The following is a 26,793-nucleotide window of genomic DNA, read 5'->3' as shown; positions in this document are numbered from 1 at the left end:
TCCTCATTCCATGTGATTGTCTCTTTGAACTTGGCCTTAATCCCATGGCAGTTAAGTTGATCCTCTTGTGTGGGGAAACTGAAGCCTGAACTAAAAACCTGACAAGCTTTCTGCGGCATTTAGCAAAATGAACAGACGACAGTTTTTGGATGGCACTCCTTTGGAAATTTCTCCGTGGCGAACATTTGAACCAGTTGGAATCGTCATCCGTAGGTGGAGGAGAGTGAATCTGGCCCGTCTCTACTTCAGTGCATTCCATTTGAAACTAAATTGGGCTCAGAAAAATTAATTAACTTCAATATAGAAAGGAATGTGTGCAAGATACAGCACTTTGAACAGTTCTGAGATGTGAAAGACTAATGGGGCCTATTTAGCACACACATAATGGTAATCGCTGTGAGGTGATGCTTTGGTGTAGCAGGTCCAATCTCAGCAAAACACCTGTTGAAGGGATTATAAGTAACTGTCAAGCTTTATTAAATGTCAAGCTTCAATTAAATTATACTTAAAGTTTATACTTTTCATTTTATTTACACACCAAAGCCATTTATAAAATGACTTTTATATTTTGGATAGAAAAAAAAAGCTTATTAGAAACTTAAAAATGCAAAAAAAAAAAAATCAAATGGTTAAAATGTTGTCCCTTCCCTGATGCCATACCACTTTATTACCCCTCCCTGTGAATAGTGTTGCTATAGTCTCGTTAATTTAATCCTTTCTGTACTTGTATTAATCTACGTTAAGCCTTGTACATATTTAAAATTACCGATTTAATTTTTATGCCGTCTTATTTGATATTCAATTTTTTTTCTATTTATTCTACGTGGAGCAATGGTTAAAGGAATTTCCCTCGAGGATTAATATATTTCTATTCTATTCTAAAATGTCAAAATCGTCTGAAAAACGCTGGAAAAGAAAGATGAAACTGCTAAACTCAGATACAAAATCAGCTAAATATGGAGTGAAATGTTTACCATTGTAAATAGTAATTGAAACATAAATGTAACAGAAGATAGTTTTTGTTTCAAAACTGTGGTATCTATGAACGTTTAGTTTACTGTTGTCACTTTAAAGGTTGAACGTGTTTTGCGGGTGCAAGTAGATTTGATGTGTTGGAAAGTCACAAAAATGGCTCTTTTGGTCTTTTGGTCTTTTGGTCAAAGGTTGCAGACCTCTGAAACTATACATTTGTATATTTGTTATATAACTTCCGCATGAAATTCTTATTGTGGTTGCACGTGGCAAGCTTGATAATGCGTTCAAATGTTGTTTGTGAGTAAAAATGACCTTATGGATTATTTCCCCTCTCTCTGTGAAATTTGGTGACCTCTGGGTCACTTGATTTTACAACTTCAGAAAGCCAGAGTAGCTTCAGCTTATTTCTCTGTATTCTTCATGCCATGCTGTATATTTATCCTTAGATAATGTTATTGATCTTCTGATATTACTCTCTGCATGAAGTCAAGAAAGAATGTTTCCCAAAATGAGGATAAGTATTCCTTTAAGGTGATGAGGGTTTATTACATGGAGTACAATGGGGCTCACATGCTGCTCGTTCAAAAAAAACAACAAAAAACAACAAATGGAGGAAATAAAAGCCAGACGTATTACCCAAAATGTCGCCAGTCTTCTTTATCAGAGTTCTCAGACAGGTGTCACTGAAGGTTTGCCACAACCAAACAAACATTTATTTGCTCTCTTCCGAGTGCAGAACAACTTCCAGACATCCCCAAAAATATATTAAAAAATATATATATATAAATAAAGCTCTCTACCCTGCGGTTCCTGAAAAGCTGACTTCCTGCAGATAGCAGACCTCTCCAGCTCGCAGTCGCACACTGAGCCCCCTGGTATGAATAGGCAGCACAACTCTGGCGGGCTGCCAGCACTCAGATTCTTTTCAAGCACAAAGAAAATGTATGTCAGAGCAGAGCAGAGAGGATCTGCCTTGTATGGCCGAGGGCTTAGCATGTAGCTTAGGGACTGTAGTGAGCTAAAAAGTGGGGGGAATCTGTGTGTGTGTGTGTGTGTGTGTGTGTGTGTGTGTGTGGTGATGGGATTATTGTGAACTTCTGTGTGTGTGTTTATGACTCAGTGTGTGTGTGTGTGTGTGTGTGTGTGTGTGTGTGTGTGTGTGTGTGTGTGTGTGTGTGTGTGTGTGTGTGTGTGTGTGTGATAGTCTCCAGCTCCTTTTCCAACACTGTTCCCTGGGACTTTGTTTCTGGGGTTAATTTCACCACACTACAATCACAGACTCAGTTATGAATGGGGTTTATTTTGTGTGTCTTTTGTGTTTGTTTGATAATTTGCATAAAAGATTTCAGCATCACTTATTTTTTTTTTTCTTTCCTTGCATCATATGCCATATGCTTGAGATAAAAAAAAAAGTTAATGCTTGAGATACAAGATTAGATACTGTATTAACGTCCTCTGAATTTTGAAGGACAGCTTGATTACAAGGTATTTGCATGAAATGTTGAAACAGCAAACGCAGAATTTCTCGATGCGTTATCTTGAACCTGTTCCTGCCTCTTGTACATCTTAAGCTAAGATAATCTGCCTCATTTATCTGTGTACACTTGCATGACAATTAGAAACAAAAACAAAACGTATTTTTTCAACATAATCAGATTACATTTTAGATTTGAAACTATCAGCATGAGAGGTTGCATACATAAACAACCACAGAAGTTGAATTGAGCTTATTCCCACTGCATCGTGGGAGTGTGCAGAAGGTGTGCTGGAATAAACCACACAAACTGAACCTTTGGCAGGATTTATTTGCATGTTAAAATAAATCCAAAACAAATCTTTGACTGAAAATGTGTTTACTGGGAAAAACAAGTTAAGAAAAAAACAATGGAGGAAACAACTCATTAATGGAGATGAGGGGCAGAATGACACTGGAGTATGAATATGATGACAAATTCAGACTGGAAAGGAGAGCAAACATGTCAAAATAGATTATATATATTTTTTTAAACAATCACATACACCTATGGTTAATAAAGCGAACTCAAAGTTTTCTCATCGTGAGTGACAGGAATTTTTTTAGTCCGTGGCTTAATGATGAGACAACAACACGCATTTCTTATCTGCATGTGAAAAACAGGCATCGGTTACCACAGTGCAGGAGTGGATTGATGTAGTAAATGAAATCAAATGTCGACTTCTCAGTTATTGACAGCTCTACTAAATGAGTCAAATATGTGACCCCCCCCCCCCCCAGGCAAGAAACCATATCAATGAAATTGCAGCCCAAAACTTTCATCTGTGACGTTTGTCTTGTATTATTAATATGGTGCATATTCTCATTCTCAACTGAAACAGAGTAGATGGTTTTATCTGTTTGATGTCATGGTTTTGAAAATACATCACAGTATGGGATGTCTTCATGATGATTAAAAAAAGAAGCTTCACACAATGCAATCAACACGTGTATAGTACTTGTGTTCTGGAACAGGTGATACAATCATTTTGAATCCAGTATTTTAGCAGGGATTCACTCAATATTGAAGACTTGGGCAGCATCAGGGTGTGATTTGCTGGAGAAGGAAGACACGGTTTAACTTACTTTCCATTTTATGAGGATGACTGATATGAATTTGTTCCCCACTTTCATTTTGTAGTAAGTCGAGTTTTCTGTGTTTAGAAGTCATGGAGATTGTGTTCTGAAGTGGTGAGTAGTTACATGAACATCTTTAAATGCAAAACTGTTAAACATGTGTGGTGCATGTGGATTAAAACAAAGGCTCCATGATCTGTTGCTCATGTATCATCATGGCAATATCAGCATTCACAATATGCATGTTGTAAAAAGCTCAACATCAATATGTTGTATGTTTTCATGCATTATGCATGTTAACATAATCCGACAGAGCTGAACTGCTCTAGTTTGTGTTGAAACCTCACCATATTTCTCCTAATTATTACATTATACCCAGTGGCAAAAGGCCCGAAGCACAAAAATCAAGGATAAAGTTACGAAAAGCAACATTCAACTCAACATGTTTAATGAAGGAAGTGCAGCATGAATAAAAACGACATACGACTTTTTGTATGAATTAGATGCTGGTGTAAAGTCGGCCCTCGTTTGACCCTCGAAGTCAGGGGAACTCTCAGTAATTCGTTATATATTTTAATTCAGCCGTAAGAATCAGTTTGGCAGAGCGCCATGTGCCATATTTCAAATGCTTAAAATGAAACTCCTCATTCTTTTTCTCCCCCCCCCCCCCCCGAAATAAAGCCATTACCCACACAGCCATAACTCTTCTTCCTATTTGTCAAAGTGTGAATATCGATGGCCATAAAGTTATTCATGCCTGCATGGCGTATCATCTTTATTTGAGAAAGAAATGAAATCCTATTCCCTCAGACTCCCAGGAGAGAAATAATATGTCATGCCTCCCTCCCATCCATTTCACCATATCAGCTGAATAAATTTGTAGGAGAGACTCGAATGCCTGTATGTGATGCAGTTGAAGGGGTCAGTTAAACTCATTGCAAGTAATATTGTCCTTTCCGAGCACAAAAGTGCAGTTTTGGATTTGTTCTCAGAGCGTCCATCCACTTTGATTGAAAGCTCAGCGTCTGTGAATTTAAATAGAAGTGGTTCGAGAGGCGAGATCGAGAGGCCCAGAGTCGAATATTTAGGCGTCGCCTTCCCCGGCGCTGAGTTTTTCGAATTATTCTATTGCCTTTTGTTTTTATTTAGCCTGGTCACTGTTTCATATAAAGACCAGTGAGAGTCACAGGTCTGGGCGCCCATCACGTCAGTGCGAGGGTGTTCAAACAACTGTGTCTAATGCATGGATGAATGCCTCCGCAGGCATAGATAAACCACAAAAATAGTGTTTTTTTTTCTTTTTTTGTTACACAACCAAGTGGTGGTACACTTCAGGAGAACAAAGCATCTTATTACTTATTCAGTATGTTGGTGATACTGACACCACAACAATCTTAACAACAAATACCAATTAAAGTGTTTTCTTCAACCTTGTGAAAAAATATCTAAATGGGCCTCATAAAGAAGCGTTTTAACAAAGTGTAAATAGTCCTCCATTTAATTCAAACGTATCAATATATCCATGATCATTTTGCCAAATACACATTTTGAGGTATATTAAGAAGATTTACTTTGAAATAGTGCATGTAATTTGATCACACATCAAACATACATTATCTAATGTGACTTTCAACCACACCTGCTATCAATGAACATGTTAACTGACTAGTGGATCTTAGCAGGGCGTCATTTAATTTAATTCAACTTTATTTGTATAGTACCAAATACAACATAGTAATTTCTTGGTACTTTTTACAGAGAGAAACTAGTAGATGTGGAACAGTTTTGTAGCTCACACCACGATCGGAGTTGACCCCGGTACCAGGTCTTCTGCAGCATGATCATCCAATCACAGGCAAGATTCAAGTGTCACAAATTGGTCACATGAGCTTGCCAATACTGTCAAAAACACCCTGTAATATCGAAGAACTGAAAGTTATCTTTAAAAAAATAATTTAAAAAATCTAGTAAGAACAATCCAGTAATGAGAGTGTTACAACACAGAATGTGGTTTTTTTTTTTTTCTACTGTGTTTCCATTCAGTACAGAAAAATTACCACCTGTTATATTCTTAAATACAGTCAACCCACCCCTACTTGACACCGCCGGAGGAACCGGGTCACAATGTACTGAGAAAGCTCGACAGCCATTATGAAAAGAAAAAAAAAAAGAAAAAAAATCAGCGTCATACTGAATTCATTTTGAACCAGCAGGCTGAATTTTGTTCCCGTGGGAAAGACGAACAAGCGGATGCGTTTCCTTCCCAAACACTCTCCTGGGATACGACCACATTATTCTCATTGACTTCGCTCTTTGTCAAATGAATACTCGTCGGCCACTGTAATACAAGCTGCCTTTACAAGGACGAGAACAAAGCTTATTAAGAGTGAGATGTGAAACTTAAGCTCACTATTTTACTCTGATATTATCACAACTGACCTGATTAAGAAACATTTACGCATCTACGAATCTTAACTAACAGATACAAAAATAGCATGCAAACTCAGTTTGAATCTTGTGATGTGAACAAATTGCATGAGTCTAATGAGGGATAGTAGTAGTGATGGATCATCATCATCCACCAACTCCACTGCCATATTATTAAAACGACTCATGAAATCCATATTTTCTTAGAACTGAAAAATGATTCATGTCTTAAAACAGCATCTTTACTAACGTCAAGAAATTGGAACATTGGAAAGTAAAAAAAAATTAATCCTCCTTCCATAAAATTTGAGGGTTGAATTTTAAAATTGAAAAAGGTTGACAGCAGTATCAGTTTGGAAGATTTGCTCAAAGAAGTCAACATATCTAAAGCACGATTATCTACTGAAAATAATCAAATCTAAGTTGTTTTTTTTAACAGAAATCCATTTGCATGATGAATAATCACTATGACTTTAAAATAAGTTGTAGTGTTTTTCAGTTTATCATAATTGTCCAAGTCAGAAAACAATGTGGTTTTTATACAAGTACAAATAACACAACTTCAGAGTCCCGTGCAACACTGGAAGAGCCGTGCACACAAATCATTGAAATAGCCAAAATACTGTGAAATACTATAAAACATGTACAGATATGATGCTCCCATGTATAAAACTCAAGTTATGATGGTCATAGATGCCTAATGGGACAAGAATTTTATGAGAATCCTTTGTGAATGAACTTCTTGAGCCCTTCCTGTCACATTACATGGAGTGTTAGGATCAATTATTAACAAAGATGAATAGAAATGCAGCTTTCAGAATTTTCCATAAAGTGTTGTCGTTTCAGGCGAAATCGGACAAAAAAAGGACTCCGCTTTCGCCTTGGAGTAAGTCATTTGACTAATTTCCATATCTTTCCTCATGCCAGCTCACGGCCATGCAGTGCAGGTATCTGAAATCGTGGCTGTTCGCATGACGGGAGACGGCGACGATGACGACGACCCCACTCAGCTCAAAAAGCAGAAGAAAAAGCCAAAGCAGCGCACGCGGCAGCAGCATCCCTATTCATTCACAGGTACAAATCCTTTACACGAGAGCGCACATTATTTATTATGCGTTATTGAGTCATTGAGTCAGAATTAAGCCCAGCTTGTGAAACAAATGGTGGTTTTTAATTGTCCTGTCTTTTGTAACCCTAATGCCGCCTTCCTAATTCTACAGGCCATGATCTGACATTTTTCTTTCTACAGGTGGTAAATTGATGAAGGGCTCTTTTATCTTGGATTTTTTTTTTTCCCCTTCCAACAACAAAGTGATTAGAAATAAGCTGTGACAATCTCAGAAAGTGATTGATAAACCAGAGGATCCTCTGAAGCTTTATCCAACTGGGTTCAATGGCAGCACGCCAGTCACTTGATTTTGGAGCCATTAGATTATATCCAAACCAGACGGGATTTATATTATTCATCATAGCCAAAATGTAAAAAAAAAATTACCTCTCTAAAGTGAACTATCACTGGCATGAAATCGCGGTCCAGCCTGATGCGAGTGCATTCCCGCAGTCTGGGAAAACTTGGCTTCAAAGACGTGGCACCATCACTTACATCCTGATTATGTAACTTATGAATAGTTGGGATGAATTTGTGCTGCCACTCCGAGTGTTTCTCCCGCTGTAAGTATCGTGTACTGAAAATGATTTAGACTGAGGAACTTGCCTGAAAAGTTAACTTTTCTATCAGATGAAGGGGTAAAAAAAAAAAAATGCTTAGTGGGATAATTTGACTTGGAAATGCTTAGCGAGTGAATCTGCTGTCAAAGTGCTTAGCGAGTGAATTTTTTTTCTTTCGCTCCTTAATGTAAATATTTCAGTGATGTTCTGAGGAGAATATTAGTTGACTCCAGTCTGACTATCAGCTGAGCCCTGTTTTACTTAACTGACTGTCTTCTTTATTTTTCTCCCTTCTTTGCTTTTACTCATTTATATATCCGACTGACCTGGGTGGTCGAGTTTGTTTTCAGGGATAAACCTGGTCGCACCAAACTCAGTCAGCAGGAAAAAGAATTAATGGGCAGAAAAGAGATGCTTTGGAGCACACAAGCTGTGATGTGTTTAAGTGATTCCAATCTGTGAAGGTACTTCCAGATGACAGCTTGTACGTAGCCACGTGTTATGAATGGAGGACGTTATTAGATGCCGCTAAGGAATTCTTTAGTTTTGATGATAGCATCTTACTTATGTAAACACTCCGAGCTGCCTAAAAAGCTGTGCTCTGTTGTTTGGCGAGCGGTTGAAGAGCTCCTTTTTGTTCTTCTTTTCTCTCTCAGTTTCCTACGTGGGGAGGACGAGCCAGCACCAGTGGCGGTGCAGCGACGTCACTTTCCACTGCACCAGCCAGGCGCTCTGCGAGCAGTGGGTCCGAGTCGCCAACGAGCAGCTGTCCTTACTCAGTATGTAGTTTCCATTGATTTTCCATAACTGCACTTTGAACCCAATCAGAATGGGCGTATTGACACGGCACCTTGGAGGCAGGATTCTGGCTAAATGCATATTTGCACAAATAAATATGAAACAGGAAAAGACGAGGGCTCTCAAAATTAACATGTTAATGTGGATTAATCCATCATGATTTAAAAAATGTCAACTTGATTAACTCAACTGCAGAGGAGAATGAAAGTACCTGTGTGCAGGATCTGTCAATTTCTCGGAGCTGGTTCACTCTCTATGTGAGGCGAACCGCGGTGCATGCTGGGTTGTGGTGCAGTGTGTTGTGGCCGTGGAGCTGCTCATGTTCAGCTCATTTGCATAAATAAGGATCCAGACAAATTTATGCTAATGAGCCGCGGGGAGCGGACGCATCACAAAACGTCTAAACTTGCTGTCGTGGAACCAATACAACGACAGATTCAACGATTCTCGCCTAAAATGTCAATGTGGATAAATGTTTGTTTTGAAAAAGACAGACATTTCTCTGTTTCCATGAACAATTAAAGATGTTTAATAAACCGTGCATATATACATTCCCTTCTTTCTCGAGTTTCTTTGCTCATGCAAAATGAAACACGATTAATAGATGAAAAATTTGATCATTAATCGTGATTAATCAAAATTAATCCACAACAACCCTGTGATGGAGCTTATTAAAAATGTTAATCGTTTGACAGCACCTGTTTAAACCAAACCAAGAATTCAGGATTGATATTGAAAGGATGTTTGTCAAGCCAACAGCACATTTGGAGAACCAATCAGACTAATGTTGTGTTTGGTTTTTGTTCCCTCATATTCAACAAATTGCAGTGCAGACATTCAAGCGACAGGAGCTCTTCTATTGGATGAGCCTTCAACCCCCCTCATGTCTCAGTGTGACAGTACCGTTTGATTCCACTGATAGAAATGCACACTGGGTGTATCTCACAGGAGCCACAATTCCGGATGTGCTCTGACCCGCCCTTCAAGGCATCACAGTCTGATCCTTGTCAAAATCAAATCTTTCATCTTTTGTTATTTCTCCTGCTTCTGACACGTCAAATTTGAGGAAGAAACGTTCACTTCCTGCCGAGTACATCCCACCCACTAACAGCTGCCACGGCATAATCAGCGTGACTGACTTTCACTTGTCAGTGGTCATAATGGGACGGCTGATCGGTGTTTGTTCAACAAAGAGAAAACTGTAAAGTTCAGGGATTTTGATTTCTAATGCAATTTAAGCAGTTGACAGCAGTTGTGCATGTGGGGGTTGCAACTTGTTGTTTTCGTTGAGGGGGTTTATGGATCACTTCATAGAGATACTAACATGCATGATAGGACATAAAGCATGAGAGAGAGCAAAGGAAACTGTTGCATCAACTTCCCTGTTCAGACACGACATCGACTCAACATAAATAGTGCAATTTATGTTTGCATACTTTAACAACACCGACCAAATGTATATATGCAATGGAAATAGGAAAAATGTGGAAATATGGAATAAGGCAGCATTTCAAGTGAAAGAATATAAAAGTAAAAGAAACTATTTGATTGACAGAGACAGATAAAGAAGGGAAAAGAGCTACTTTAGATGTCAAGATAACGTATTTCCTTTATTATCTTTTAATTAAGGGCCTCACAGTAACTTAGCAATTAAGTACTTTTAACTACACCTACACCAATATAACAAAAGAGCAGTGAAATGAATTAAAATTAGCCAAGTTAGTTTTTTTCTGAAATACCAAATTTTTCTATCAACATGCATTTTAAAATTGTCCTTATCACATTACAGAGGCAGGTATAAATGTTTATATAAAAATGTTTATATAAAAGTAACAATACTTATATTGTTAAAAACAATGCAGCTATGAATCCTTTAATGGAGAAGCATCTCTTTGAATAACAGTTAAAGTTATTGTTCATCATATGGTAATATAATTCATTATAGTTATGGCAAATCCCTGAAATAACAACAGAAGTTATTAGTTACATTAAAAAAAAGACTCAAACAGACCATCTTTTAAAGATTATACAGTATTTATATTCTATTCTATCATGTTGGGGCATAAAAGTTCAAAAAACATCAAAACTGCGTTTAACATCAATACATTTGTTAAAGTTGGTGTCATTCAAGACGAGCCGTACTGAAGCAAAGAGCTTTACTCGTCTCAAGGTGAAGCGTACGCTACAGCCCCTGAAAAGTCAGTTCCTCGCCTTCAACGGTGTATTATGCACCCTGCCCTGAAGACAGCCCACAGGCAGACCGGCAGTCGAGGTGGTCTCCTGCATTCCTCTTACCGACGGATCCGAGGCAGAGACATAAAGTACGACACTGAACACAACAACAGCATCGTAAACTTAGAACGAGGGGATTGAAGTACAACTTTTGTTTGTTTTTTCCATCAGGATTAAACATGAATAACAAGGAGTTCTAATGTTAAATAGATGTGCCGTTAGGAACGTATGTCTGTAAAAAGATATGAAAATACTAACTGGAAATCCATCATTGAATCCTTATGAGATGTTGAGGTGTTAAACAAGTCAGTTACAACATATCTAGCTTTTCTACTCTTTTTTTTTAAATATACGAGTGCAAAATATACAGTGTTATGCGATAAGGGTAGTTTTACTAAAAAAAACCTTCGCATAACTTCAGTTTTCAGCTGTTCTGTGTATAACAAAAAAAATATCACTTGTACTTCCCAACCTGGAGTCCGGACTTCTTCTAAGCAGTACCAGAGATCATAGGGTGGCTCAAGCTTTTCTTTGCTCTTTTAAAGATAGATTTACAATGAAACTGCCCGGGCCTTTGTATTGCAATGAGAGTGTCTATCAGGATTAGCTGATCAGAGATTAAAGAGGGGGGGGTCAGCAGTCTTTGGTAGAGGCAATCTGATAAAAGTTGGGATCCACAGTGGTATTATGAGTTTAAGGTTTGTTTAAAACGTTCATTGTGCCATCATCAATTCAAGAAAGCTAATTATATTCATTTCAAACTGAAAGTCCTGACTGGCGTTACTCCCCTCTATTGTACACCTGTACATCACCCATTGACAATCCATTTATGTAATCTAATGGAACTTTTGTCTTATTGCCAAACAATACGCCACGCTATATTTCTTTGAGCTCATTTAACATTTGATCCCAATCCATTCGTTTTCTGCACTTTGAGCAGCAGCTGCTGTATCTCGGGGTTTTGTTGTGCGACGCGCCGCCGTCCATGACGGCAGTAAACAAGCCATTTAGCATTCTCCAATGCGGCGTTTTGTAGGTTTATCACCGAATGATGCAGTGCCCCCGAATCGCTTCACACTCCTCCCATAGTCGGTAGACACGCCATTTATTTCGCGGCGCCGCGTGTTTTGGGAGCCCGTCACGTTGACTGAGCGTTCCGAGAAAGGTCTGCGGTTAATGAAAACTTCATCAAGACGCTGTCACTTACACACTTGTAAAAAAAAATATATATATATAAATAAATTTAAAAAAAGGTAAACACCGCACATTTTTATTGAGTGTGCCATTCCCCTCCCTCTCCCTCCATTTTTGCAGCCAGCCGACCGAAGAGCCTCCTGGTCTACATCAATCCGTACGGAGGGAAGCGTCGAGGGAAGCGTATCTTCGAGCAGACGGTGGCTCCACTGCTTCGCCGTGCCGGCATCTCCACCGATGTGATTGGTGGGTCCCCATCAGTGGCGTTCCTCAACATTTAAATAAAAAATGAGTCCCGATGGCCGGCGTATACATCTCCGCTGCCAGCGTGGTCGCTCGCTGGGACTGAAGAGACTTCCAAGGATATGATTTGGCTTATAGTGCCATTAATCACGCCACCACCTTAATGGAGGCTGTGATAGTTGATAAGCTCGGCTATCCAAACACATCTATTATTCAATAAGTGTTTGCTGCAGCTAACCATAGTCTGAGATGCTGATGGTCCATCACAGTGAATACTATCCACTCAGGGCTTCCTACAGTCACTATGAATTGCAGTATTGTATTTGTGTTATAAGCCTGGTAAACAGATTCCGTGTTGAAACATTGTTTTTAGGGGCTCAGGGCTCATTTCGCCGGCTAATATACAATAGCTGAATGAGGTTGTTCTCTGCCTACACCTTCTCGCCACATTAATCTGCTCAAACCTGCAGTGCGTCCCTTGTCTTGGGTTTCAAAGAAATGCCTGTAATAACACGCTAGTTCTCGCAGCCATGCCACAAAGAGCCGACATATATAGTCTTCTCTTCTCCTTTTCACTCGGCTCGTACTAATGCCTGCCGTTTGATTTGTGTCCATAGTGACGGAGCGCGCCAATCACGCCAGGGACCACTTGAAAACGGAGGCCAATCTCCACAAATATGACGGGTGAGTGCTTAAGCTCGACAGCGCTGCTTTCAGCTTTTCAACACAAGGTGTTCACCGTGACTCGGAGTGGACTCCAGTATGTTTATACTATAATAAAGCCACTGGAAGACTTGGCCATGAGCTGCATTTCACCCAGTTTTACTAGGCACTTTTGTGAAGGCATCCGTGATTCCTTATACACCGGGCAGTGCATTTCTCATGCTTAACAGGTAAATTGTCCTTAACCCTAATTACATTTTCCACAAGAATTGGCCGTCTACAGATTGCAAATCAGGCGTCAAGTGCAGATTTCTTTAGCTTGGTAGTATTTTATTTTATCTTGATCCGTGAATGCAGGCTCAAGATAAAATTTCATCCCATCATCACGAGAATAATATTAGCACTGCTGCTTGTCAACAGATTACATAATGCTAATGGCTGCAAATAATTTGAAATGGAAAAAAAAATGGAAAAGCTGAACTTGACTGAAAATCACTTTTAAGTATTTAGTCCCAAGCTAAGATATGAATCAGCAGATCCGGGCCCCTTTTCACTTGAAGACAACGCCTTCAAGTGAAAACAAAACTTTTCATTTACGTGACAATGGTGCCCGGAGCATCTGAATGTGCAACTTTTTGAAAACTTAGTTTAGTCAAAAATTTTGTTGTGTACCCAGACTATTAATTGCTCACAAAAATTTCAAGGCACTGAAAAGTGTACTATTTTCCAATGTTATACAACGATTGTACCATTCTGCAGGGGCTGTAATTGTCAGTATTTGCGGCTCAAATACTTCATTGGAAAATGAAAAAGGCCTTGGATAGAACCCAGTGGCACTCCATTGAGGTTTTACAGTTTCTTTAAAAGGCACAAATGTACATTTATTTTGTATATAAACAGTACTCAGAATGAAAATGATGTGTTTAACACACTTACTTAAACTCAAATGGACAGTGGTATCAAACATGGAAACGGTAAACGATGGCACATCTGAATCTCTACATTTTGCATCAGGTTTTGTTTGCAGCTCATGGTGCTTGCCGTACACTGCTCCCAACCACTGCGCGATAAATTCATATTCGCAAATAACTTCCTCAGGCCGTAGATGCGTTGCCAGGTGAAATTGTACATGGTGTAACTCAGGTCTGTGTGGAAAATGCAGCTGATAGATGAACAAAAAGGGCCTGTCATTTTCAGTTTCTATTCAGATATGCAGTCCACCGGTGCAGGGTTAGAGTCCATTATGCTTTTACTCTGCAGTTCACATAATTTATAGATCCATTTCTCCCAGGTTTGGATTTAGAGTTAAGAAGCTGTAATGCCTGGTGGCACAGCGTGATATCCGTATTTACTGAGGGGTTTCACAGTCGGACATGCTGCCCTCATGCATTATTGTCAAGGTTCTCTGGCTCTGTTATTTCATGTTTATTCCAACAAATGTACCTATAATGCAACTCATTATGTGAGCATATGTACCACAGGCTACTTGTACATCTCTGGACTATATTAAACAATATCAGAAAACCCTGCATTGAACCGAGGGGTGATCTCGTGTGTCTGTGCAGGGTGGTGTGTGTCGGCGGTGACGGGATGTTCAGTGAGATCATGCATGGGTTGGTGACCAGAGTCCAGACGGACCACAGCGTGGACCAAAACCAGCCTGATGCTGAACTGGTGCCATGTTCTATCCGGATAGGAATCATTCCTGCAGGTGAGATGTAACATTTCTTTCTGAGTTTAACGGAAATGTGAAGTACTGGAATTAGTTTACATTAATAGTATTTAGGTGTTCATTTAGCATTTTGTATGTACGATTACTTTAAATGCATATTATCAGCACATTATCTAAAATAATTTAAAAACATTATTTAATTCAAATGGAAATTCACATATATATTTGAGACAATATTACAACTAAATCTAAATATTTTATATTTTGTCTTAATTTCGGCTTTTAAGTCTTTAAACTCATAAATACAGACTTTTAAGATATTGCAATACTTCGTGTGATTAAACGTTTTTCAAATTTTGTTTAACCAAATATTGTATTTACCATAATTGAATGCTTCAAAAACTCAAATTACAAATAGAGGCATGTATATATATATATATATATATATATATATACACACACACACACACATTTGCATCATGCATTTGCTTGCACTACGCTAAACGCAAATTACAAGTTCCATTAACAGATGTGTGGCTTTTACTTCTATTTACCGGGTCTTTAGGCTTCAAAGCGTCTTTTCACATCGACTGAAGTTTTTCAAACAAACTGTTTTGGTGTCAGCCGTTGTTTGGTCTCACGACTCACTCCAGTAACTCCGTTTTCTTTTCCATTCTGGCTCTTTACGAGCGCCATCAGACCGACAGCATGCGGTCCTGCTTAACATAATGAGGTTTGACACAAATGTTCTCATTTGGTCGTTTCTTGACTCCCACACTACACAGATGCTCACCAAGTTTGTGAAAGTCACTGAAATGCTCCACGTTAAACTAGTCTGAGTGAATTCAACTCACTTCTGGTGTAATTTCAGCCATCTTCGTGAAACCTGAATTAGTTTTGTAAAACTTCAAATGCACAGTGTGTTGCATTTCATTTGTGTTTGAGTAGTTTTTTGGTTGTTTTTTTAGCATCAACAAATACTTTGCCTTCTCTTTCATTGCCACTTATCACATACTTTTATGAACATTATTTATAACTCACACAAGATCTGAGACAACGAAACAGTTGAGAATATTTAAGTTACACACCCATCATGTGGATTGTTGTTAGATAAAGTAGAATAAATGCCCTCTGGAGTCACTTTTTTTTCTTTTTTTTTTAAAGACTTAAAGTTCAAGACATACAAGTCCCTTATTTAAAAGAAATTTAGACAAATTCGCTCTCCAGCAGAAACCTTTTAAAGCACAATGTAATACTTGCCTGACATGCTATAATTTGCCTGAAGGACCCAAACTTTTTCTCCCGCTGAAAGTCACTTTTTTTCTCACTCCACCTACTCGTGTCACACAATCCACAGCCGAGCTTGCCAAGTTCACAGCAAGTCTGACAAATCTCCTGCAGCTCCTATATATATATATATATATATATATATATATATATATATATATATAAAATGACAATGTCAATGGACTACAGTCATGTACATTAATGTGCAGTGTTCATGCGCCTTGCCAGTGCTCCATATGAGTCGGATGATGGATGTTTATAGCGGTTGGAGTTTCAAAAGGCACAGTGCATTAAATATTAGAATTGCCGGAGCTGTTCATGTAAATCATAATGGTGAAAAAGTTTGACTGATCCAAGCGTGCTGAGCTACAGCAAAGACCCTCGGTGGCAGCAAAGCAAGGGACGCAAACCCGAGGGTCAATCATTCCCTGTGCCACAAATGGAAACATGCTGGGTGGCATTTTGAAATCACTGTAATTTCAATGCTGACAGAAATAAGACGTGTGAAGACCAATGTGAAACAATCCCGCGCACAGCTTGACGGCAATAGCAAAAACAGTTTAGTGGAGGGTCACAGAAAATGATTGTCAGATCTGTTTTGATGATGATATGAATGAATTAAGGTGTTTGTGAAGTCACTTGCACAATTTAGACATCTTGCTGAATGTCGCATCAGCTCAGTTTTGCTCAAACTGAGCTGGTTTGTTGTGTTTTTCTTGAGAAAAGAAATGACTGGAAATCTGCTAATATGAGCGCTTTAGGCACCGAATTGTATATTTTACAAAGTGCTTTGACGGACAGGAACCCAGTATGGCAGCAAAAAATACTATCAAGTTCAAGATAAAAGTCAAACAAGGATTAAAAAAAAATAAAACAGGAGAACAGATGGTGGGGAAGTGAAAGAGTGAAAACTGAAGTGATAAATACACACACAAAAAACGAAAGACAAAAAATGAAATGAGACGGTGAGAATAAAAGCAATCAAGTGCAACAAATGGACAGTGAATCAGCTTCATATGAAAGAAAGTTTTTGGTCAGAACAGGTTTCAAACCTGATTCTATAGGCCTTATTTCTTCAACTCAAAGTCGAAAAGCCTTGTTGGCTGAAGCCACATCATCGTCAGATTGTAATGTCGACAGATACATTTGCTCCAGACGAGGATCAAAGACTGCATATTGGCTCAACGTGTCTGTAATTTAGGACAAACTTCAAGTCAGGTGTGGCTAAAGGTGATAAATACAATCCTGAAGTCGGCAAATAAAAACAGAAGAAGCAGGTGGAGGAAAGCCAGGATGTGAGATGTGTTTAAAGTTGGATTCAAAGTGCTTTTGTTCGCTTTCATTTCGAACTAATCTTTTCACAGGGAAGTTTCCATGTGCTCATTGATGCATATGAGCAATGGCTTTAATTAAAAATGCTTTTTTAACAGTGGCAACATCCTCACTTTACCGTGCGTCGATTAATAATGCACCCGTCAGCCCTTATCTCCCTTGATTGTGAAACTGTGTTATTAAAGTGTCCAGTTATGTGACAAATAATGACAAGAACAACAAAAAGAAAAGAAAGGCAGGCTGTTGCAGTTCCGCACACAAGGCAATTGTAGCAGGCACTTTTGTGTGCTGCCAAAGCCTTTGTAGTCAACTAAAGTGGTTCCCAACCTGGGGGGACCAGGACCCCTTTAGAGGGACGTAAAGAGATTATAGGAGAACCTGAGACGAGAGTTTGTTGCACATGTAAAGACAATTATAATAAGGCACCTGCAGAAATCCAGCGTCGGGCTATTAAACATACAGCTTGTGAGCCGAAACACGCCCACCTCGGGGTCCACTCCGGTCCGATTGAGATCACAAAGAATATTCAGTGATAGACACTGCTGCTTTGTGTTTATTTGCAAGTCTTAGTGAGAGTAGAGGAGCGAAAATGACAGCCAAGGTGGCATTACCATCAAAGCGATACTGTGGGTGTGAATTTGTGTAAAACAGAAAGCCGAAAACTGCAAATTGCAACAATGGGAGGACATGGTTTTATTTCAATGTATTTTGCAGCATCAAAAATAGTAAAGAATGTCTTTAAGTTGTTAACTTCTTTAAAATGTTGAGTTTATTTGGACTTTATCAAATAGTACCTTATTTAAGGCCTCGTTCGGAGCTTTTGTTTGAGAGAAGTTTCACCTTTACAATTCAATATTTCAAAAGCGATGTCCATCAACATGGAAAATGCAAAAAAAAAGAAGCTGAAAATCATGTAGTTTTCATGTTCAGCCACTAGGTGGTGCTGTAACAATGGGGAATACACAGACGATAAAGTTGGATTGCTGTTACAGGTGGCTCAACCGTAAAACTACTAGGTCCCAGGACAAGTTTTAATCTTACTGCGATGTACTGCACTTCGTTAAGCATGTCATTTTTGGCGAGTCTGTGCATGTGGTATCTAAAATGAGCCAGGATGTGACTTTTGATCTTGATAAAGAAACTATCAATGGGCCGGTTGCTGGCACCCCAGGAAATGGCTTGCAATCACAAAAAGGCCTTACATGAGCACAAGTCCTGCGTGATGCGGTTAAAAAAAAAAAAAAAAAAACAGTCGCGGGGTTCATTTGCGTCTCGTCACCGGGCGATTAAGGCAATTCCTCGAGCGTTCCCGACACACTGCTTTGAGCCACGATAGCTCAGAATTAAATCTCAGTTAGCTCCAGCTTGGTTTAAGTAGGGTGTGCTGACACAATAATAATGATGTTGTTGATTAAAGCTCCGATAGCGTGGCTGAAACAGGCTCAAGGCTGCCGTCACATTTGCAGTTCAAAAAGAACAAAAACAAATAATCTTTTTGGGGCAGAAATTTAAAAAAGCAGCCAACATCCATTGTGGTCTCAGAGATGAAGACGGTCTGGCTGCCAAAATGATCTTACCGCCGTGACAGTTTTTGGGGGGAAACGCAGATAAAAAAACTGGAGCTTCTCTGCAGAGGATTTCTCCTTGTGACAGTTTACGCTCTCTCCTCTGAATGTACCATCGGGCTATTGTGGCGGAGCAACTAAAGGGGAATAAAACATTCAGCATCCAAGCGCTGAACATCAGTGTGCACCAGTTACATCCATTCAAAGTCACTTGGCTTATTTTTTTTTTTTAACCGAGCAGCTTCAGAGGAGTCAAATGGCAGATGTCACCATTTCTACGCTCGGCAAAATAGCAGGCGGTGCACAGGGCTGTCAGGAGCAATTGGAAAATGTTCGGATGCGATTATGAAGCTGGGAGGAGAGGAAGCAAGAGCCAGATAAGTGATATTCATAGAAAGAGAGTTAAAGAGAGAGAGAGAGAGAGCTCATCTTCATACTCATCTGTGTGTCCGCCGCCCGATCTCTGTCACGCTCCCGTGAGTCGGCTCAAAACATCACAAGTTCGATTTCTCTCTCAATCTCATTCTCGCTCTCTCTCTTCCTGTCTTTTATCAGTGGCAGTAGGGCCACATTACCACTTGAAGATCATCAAAGTAGGGCAGATAGGACTGAAACTGCGCCATGTGGCACAGAAAAGAGAGATGGAGCCCTATTACCTCTTAAGTTGAAATATTTAATGTCAAACGCAACATTTCTCACAAGGCAGAGGGGGGAAGTGCCTCTTATCCTTCATTTGTTGGCTGAAGAGAGCTGATGAGCCGATTAGTTAACTTTACATCTCCTTGTTTCCGCCTAATAAAATCACTCGGCTAAAATTCTCCTTACTCAGTCGCGTCTCGAGTCGTCGAGAACTCTGTTCATCGCTGGCTCCTCTCTGACTGGCGTCGTCCACGAATCTGAGCTATTCACACCCGATTAAGGTTTTTGTACCGTTAGCCGCCGACAGAGTGCGGGTCGAAGATGCATCGTCTTCAAATAAGTGACGTTACTTGAACCTTGAGTTCTAGCAGGAAGCTTTTGTTTTAATGAACAGTGGTTGTAAAGATCGTGGTTTTTAATGTGTGGAGCACGACTTTTTTTTTTTTTTTTTTTTTTTTTTTTTTTTAATCATTGTAGGTACATTTTTCTTTTCTTGCACATTGTCAGAACTGAATTTATTGACAGTTGAATAAAAAAAAAGTGCTAACAGTTGCAGAATGTTCATAAAAAACTTAGATATTTTAAAATCACAAAGGATTAGATCAATTTAAAAAAGGACTGATTTTTACTCCAGATGAAAGCCTCGAAAAAGTATTCCTGCAGACTTGTAATCATCACTCAAGGCCCGACATGTATATGATTGCCAACCTCAGATTTTTGCAACCACATATTAAAAACAATACATTTCTGCCCCAGATAGAAATGTTTAAACCTAATCAGTGTGCCTGGTTTCTTCAACGTTCATTTTGGGAGCTCCTCGAGGTTCTCTAAAAGATCTGACAATAGCACTTCCCCTCTGCTGCAGAGCATCAGGTTAAAATGCAACTCATCATCATTTAGTGCGTCGGTAGATAAGAACTGATCAGATAACCATGTGAACGTTGATAACGGCGTATTTATATTTATTCATTCATGTAATTGCCTGTCTTACTGTAACCAGCATAACAATCATTACATCCATTTTAAAACTAGTTGAATGTATTTATGAAGGAGTACCTTATCTAATCCTTTGAAGGCAGCAGGTGGGATGTGACTTGCAACAGCATTATCATTCTTAGATATTGAATCAGACTCATATTGGAGAGACTTTAAACCAGGAGTGTCAAACACACTTTAATTCAGGGGCTACATGTAATTTCACTTCAAGTGGGCTGGCCAGTAAAATAGTGCCATAATAACATTTTTATTTAAACTGTGAAGTTGTTTTTTTTGTTGTTGTGGTGCTGTTGAGTATACCTGATGAAAACATCTATATTTTGGCAAAAACCAAGCAATCACTACAATGAAGCCAATTTTAATTTAACCTTCTGGTGTAAAACTCACCCTGATAGCATGGCTTTGTGGCTAATGATGGTTTGATCTCAGGGCTTTGGCTCATTGGCATTGTGTTTGGTGCTCCTGCTCTACACCACCTTGTCATAATTTGTTCTTTCGTCACAATGTTGCTTTTCTTTGGGTTAACATATTTCATTATTCTTAAAATTATGGAAATTGTTCCTTTAACTTCTGCGTAATTCGCCTCTAAGTGGATTCACTGGAATTTAACAGACATGTAAAAATGTCAAGCGTCTGATTCACTCCCCGCTTGCAGCGTTGGAGGAGGAGGCACATTAAGAGGCATGAACGATGTTTCTTGGTGGAATTGGTTGACAGACTAAATCTGCACTGACGCGTTGAAATAAATCAAACAACGGCACAGTGGAACAACCTCACACCGGAATTGAGAGACTTAAAAAAGAAAAATTTAACAAGTGACATTTCTGTCGTTTTAAAGTATTTCTAAGTTGACGTAGAACGTTGACCTTTGAGTTTTCCTCCAACAGGGTCCACTGATTGTATCTGTTTTGCCACTTCGGGAACCAATGACCCGATTACTTCCGCTTTACACATCATTGTGGGTGAGTGTTGGTCACTACAGGACAAAACTGGAAATATGTTTATCTCATTACTGCGTCAGATTTATTTACTGTAATCACCGTTTGCTTGCAGGGCTAAACAACCTTTGCTCTGTCATTACAATAGGCGGAAAAAGCTTGGTGATCATGACTACCTGCAATTAAATATATCTCTTTTTTTTATGGCTGGACCTGCCATCTCTGTACAGGGGATTCTCAGCCAATGGACGTTTGTGCAGTTCACCACAACAACGTCTTCCTGAAATACTCCGTCTCGTTACTTGGCTACGGCTTTTATGGAGACATACTCGCAGACAGCGAGCGGAAGAGGTGGCTCGGTCCTGCCAGATATGACCTATCAGGTATGAGGACATCTGTTTGTAGTCTTCAAGCCAAGCTTACCAACACGTTTTTGTTTTTTGTTTTTTTCCTTTTCCCCTGAACAATCAGCTCAATGTCCTTTAAGTTTACTGACCCGACACCGGTGTGTTTTAATGGAAGATAACTCGTAGTTTATCCCTGAGTTTGCTGGTTCTTGTCTGGGTCCAGACTTTGCAGGATTAAAAGCATAAATCTTAACACCCAGCCTCAGGCTTGTGGATTTAGTGCAAGGCTTTTCTGTTGGTCTCACTAGGCTCACTAGTACCTGCAAGATTTCTCTTTCCAATGGGGCCACGCATAAATACCCATATAGCACTTTAAAACAAAGGCGTTGAAAGTACGTTGCAAGATATGAAATCAGGCAAAATTAAACTGGGGCCAAGTGAGCAGTGGGAAACCATCCAGGGCAACAATGTTTGACATTTTATCAAAGCGTGTGCTTAACATCCACAAACTTAAAAGTTCAACATTCCTGAATCCATGACACATTTAATCTATACAGAAAGAGAATCTCAGGTATATTATTTGATTTGATGGTCATCTGGTCTAAATATTTAGAATGAAGACCAAAGATCACAAGTTTGAACCCTATTGTTGTCCTTCAAACCTTATTTAGCATATGACTCCAATAACGCATATAAAAACAAACGTATTTTATTCCTGCAAGAAATAGCTTTTCAACCAAAGAATTAAGATATGAAAAAAAAAAGTTTCCAATTGACCAAGAATTTGTTCTATGCTTGATTATATTTATGTGCAGCAGGTTCTGCCACATTTGTGAAAACAAGCATTCACAATAGCTCAAAATTGGCGACATGCATTGTTGATTGAAAAAAAAAAAAAAGGCGCCCCTCGGTGGCGTGGTCCATTTAATTATGCAGATTTTTCCTTCAAACAATTTCCCTTTGAACCGGCTCATTGTAGTGGAATGAAGCACAACAAATCGAACTCGCTGGTCGTGGGGTTTGTGGCTCACCCTGTGCTTTTGTTGCAGGAGTGAAAACCTTTTTGAGCCACAACTACTATGAAGGCACCGTCTCGTTCCTCCCCGCCGAGGACAACATGGGGAACCCGAGGGACAAGCTCCAGTGCCGATCTGGGTAAATACATCGTGTGCAGCCTCCCTGCACTATTTCACAGTGTCCTAACTTATCAGGTGTGCTTCGGTAGTAGCGGTGCACCTGTCAGAGATTAAATCGGATAGTTTATGCTGTCATGACGCCAATCAAATTTATTGTGAACTGAAAGCTCATTTATTCTTTTCCAAAACACCTCTCAACTAAGTGCTTGGGTTTTTGTTTTTTTTCTAATATGCTGAATGCAGACATTCCTTGCATCGGTTATGAGCACGGAAAACCATTATTCTGAAAAAAATTACTACTTATTTTACTATAAAATGTGACGGCACAAAATAGCCTTTTCAGCTCGAGACTTCTCCGCGCATTTCCAATAAAAACCGCTTATGTTTGAATAACTAAACACAAATGCAGATCTGTTTAGGAAGGACTAAATTTATGCCAATGTAATGAATCTGTTGTGCTCATTCAGGAGTCTTGAATGTCACAGTAGCGCTGATGTTTTAATGATCGTAAAACAATGTTGTGCCGATGTTTCAGGTGCCGCGTCTGTCAGCACAAGCAATCAAAGGACAAGCTCAGTGAGATGTCAGAGGAGAAGGAAACGTCTGCTAAAGGTACGAGTTTGGCTTTGTTGCTCGATATGTGCAGACTTAATCACACAGAAAGGGTTTTTCTCATCTCTGCACCTCATTATCTGCCTGTTTGTCTAGTTTGAAACCATCGCAAGACTTCTGAGACGTCTGAAAAATGCCTATTGTTGAAAAGATTTGCCGTTTGAGAATAAAATACCCCCCCGGAAAAAATGAAGGAAATGAGACAATCCCACACAGTCTGTCTTTTTCCTTGAAGTTTCACATAAAAGTGGGGAAATTTACATTTTTCTCTTTTTGTGAGTGTGTGTGTGTTTTTGGGGGAAAGATTAAGTACCTGAGGTGGACTGTGTAAATAACGGCATCATCTTCTCCTTCCTCTGATTTCACTCCATCTCCATTATTTGTTGGGGTTGTTTTTCCTCCCGCAGCATGGCAAAAACTCTTGATGAGATTCTTGATGAGTTATTGACGGGAAAATATGAACTGATTTTTAGTGGCACCACACAACTCTGCCGCCGTGTCCCGTCGGAGCCCTTTTTGCCTATCGATCTACCAAATCTCCAGCATCCATCGCCGCGTCCGCTTGATGAGATTACATGTTCCCACGTCGTGGGAGGGGGGCTGAAGTCCTGCTCGGGCATCGAGTGGGACGGCGCCACCTCCCACCGCCTCGTGTCCTTTTCTGTGCCGTGTGAACACACACGAATGTCGATAGCCCTTTAAACTCACGCTGACAGAGCAACAGAAACCTCTCTCTGGAAGTGGATGAAATACCCTTATATTTGTGGAAACCAAAATACTGGACTCCAATATGTAAATATATGGTATTAGGCATTGTGTTTAGGGAAAGGCAAGGGTGTCCAAACTTCATTTCCCACTGAGGATCTCATACAAAACGTCAATCTAAATGTCATCTTGCTTGATCCCCTACAATGTATCACCCCCCAAAAAATTATAGAGAATATAGACCAAAATATGTAACCCAAAATAGAATAAAGATAAGAAAATAAACAATAGTGCTTTCTTGCCTGTAAAGTAAAAGTAAAAAAAACCTGAATGTGCAATATACCCCTGAAATGTGGAATATCCAATAGAGTGTGGCCTCAGAATGAGCCGTTATTGTCCATGGATATATAAATAACAGGGCCAGTCATTAGAGGTAAAGCATATCAAATTGTCTGAATATTTCTGCACTCACCTGCTATCCTGCATTTCTTCAGCTCTGCAAATGTTCTTTTGCTTACCCTTGTTCCCTCGGCAAATTTAAATAAATTCTTATGATTAAAACTTAAATGTACATAAGAGTCAAGATTTATTTGTAGCATATATTCCAAGATACATTCAGAAACTGTTGCAGGGCAATTAAAAAAAACAGCTCTTGGCCCGCAGGCTGTAGTTTGGACACCTTTGGGTTAAGGTACGAGTTGGAGCTGTATGATTTAAGGATTTAGAAGGATTAAAAAGAATCGATAAACAATCCCACATGTCCAAGAAGAAAACGACTGCTAAAGGTGAGGAAACAATGTTGTAGAATCAGACAATGAATACAAGTCAAGAAAGTTGGAAAAGTGTGTGTGAGTGTGATTTTAAAAAAAAACAGCCGACAAAAATGAGCCTGCAATTATAGACTTGGGGCAAACAGACCTGCACAAATCTTCCATGGCAGGAAAGCAACACACACATTTGGCATTGCATGTCACATTTTGATGTGGACAGATTATACATGATTACACATGGAAACACCAAAATACACGAACCAAACTCGCCGCAGGAGATCACAACTCACTCTATCTGTATCGGGCCCCATAAAATATAGTTTAGATTTGCATTTTGACACGACGCAGTGAATTTAGTGCATGTTTGTGCTTGTTCTGGTCATTTCGTGACATTAGAAACTCGGAAGCCACTTATGGGGTTTGAATTGTGTAGCTGTTAAATAGTTTTAGGGTTACAAGTGAAGTTAAGGTGATGTTAAGGGGGTAGGAAGGTTGGGGTAGTGATCGTGACGTATATCAGTGAAGGGGCCCAACAAAAATAGAGCTACGTGTGTGTATTCTTTGTGTATCCGACTAGTATGTCTCTGTGTCTGTCCGTGTACAGGTGCTTTGAGCTACAGATGATCTCTGAGTGCTTTTCTTTAACTGTTCTGTTAACTGTGTGCGTGTGTGTGTGTGTGTGTGTGTCATGTGACAGATTCTCACTAATCAGGGAGAAATGTGGCTCTGCCAGCACTGACGGGGAAGGTTTGCCTCACACCAGTGCTGCGGTTTGGATTTTTTTTTTTCTTTTCTGTCTCCTCCTCTGGTGAGGGGAAATTTTAGACAACTGCTAAATCAATGAGGCATGACGCACTCCGTCTCTTCAAATTAGCTCAGCCTCTCCTGCAAAAGCAAATACTCATTTTGAAAACCTTCTCCTAATACAGACCCTATACAGTCCACAGTTGGATTTTTTTTTTTTTTTTTTTATAATTTTCCCCCCTACTTTAGCTTTAATCACTGCTTTCCAATTAGAATATTGTTGTTTTTATGTAGCCTCAGCGGGCTTGTTATCATTGGTTCGCGTTATCACTCCTGTAAGTTTGTTTTGTGAAATGAGGGGGAAAGGTAATGAATCGTTCACATAATTTTCCCACTGAGGTGCTCATAAAACAGTCAGATGCTAATTTGGACGTGTGTGATCACTTTTTGCGGCTCGTTCCAACGACTATCACCCTGGTGACAGGCGCCGGCGGTCCCGTGGGTGATAGCACCGTGCCTTTGATACACCATCTCGCAAGTAAACAGTCACTAATCTCAGAGGAACAGAGCGGTGATTTGTGAAGTGCATCCATCGCGTCTGTCATTCGAGATTAGCGGGCCACGTGTGAACGCGCTCACTTCAGGTTAACCCAATCATGCTCCTTTGTATCAAAACCCCCCTCTTTCAGAGATCCCGTCAACCCTTTTCCATCGCCTAACTTAATTGCGTTTTAAAGCAGAAGACATTCAGCTTCGGCGCATTACTGTCAGCAGGAAAGTTTCCATCTCGGCTCAATCATCAGGGTGAAGCTGCGCTGAGAATTGCTGCCAAGACATCTGGATCTTAATGGACCCTCATCAGCATCACTGCTGTTGTGTGACAAGCTTGGAACTTAACCCCAGGACTCATAAAGCGCTTGCAAAATGCCAGTATCATTGTAAAAGCACGTTTCTGATGCTCTGCGCAGATTCCGTGTTTCAGCAAAAAAAAAAACTGGGTACTCTCTGCACTCGCCAAATAGAGAGGTGGAAAGCAATCAGCATTTTTGCACCTCTCTCTTATATCACTTGTACGAGTAAATAACTTAAAGCTGCCAGAACGCTACTGACAAAATCAAATGTGGCACATTTGCAATTGTGGCAGAGCTGCAGTTGATTACAGCCCCGCAAGCCAGTTACAGTAAATTATGTTCACAGCCGTGAAAAGGTTTGTTCAGGTAAAAGCCTCAAAGTCAAATGAAGGAGTTTTGATGTTGCAGA

The 26,793-nt window shown here is 39.7% G+C and overlaps 1 protein-coding gene across 1 annotated transcript in view; it reads left to right on the top strand.

The window, feature by feature from the left end:
- Positions 1-26,793, top strand: part of cerk (ceramide kinase) — a gene marked incomplete at both ends in the record, with an annotated part of 43,135 nt that overhangs the window by 8,295 nt on the left and 8,047 nt on the right. The window contains 9 exons of the mRNA XM_080518583.1: positions 6,920-7,066; positions 8,317-8,439; positions 12,005-12,130; positions 12,745-12,811; positions 14,356-14,501; positions 21,169-21,243; positions 21,450-21,602; positions 22,616-22,721; positions 23,238-23,314. Of these exons, the coding sequence (XP_080374709.1) occupies positions 6,920-7,066; positions 8,317-8,439; positions 12,005-12,130; positions 12,745-12,811; positions 14,356-14,501; positions 21,169-21,243; positions 21,450-21,602; positions 22,616-22,721; positions 23,238-23,314 (1,020 nt within the window). The remainder of the gene's footprint in view (positions 1-6,919; positions 7,067-8,316; positions 8,440-12,004; positions 12,131-12,744; positions 12,812-14,355; positions 14,502-21,168; positions 21,244-21,449; positions 21,603-22,615; positions 22,722-23,237; positions 23,315-26,793) is intronic.

This window comes from Blennius ocellaris (assembly GCF_963422515.1).
Source record: "Blennius ocellaris genome assembly, chromosome: 22".
NCBI classification, from domain to species: Eukaryota; Metazoa; Chordata; class Actinopteri; order Blenniiformes; family Blenniidae; genus Blennius; species Blennius ocellaris.
Note: the sequence above shows the minus strand (reverse complement) of the source record. Positions and strands in the feature narration are given on the sequence as shown.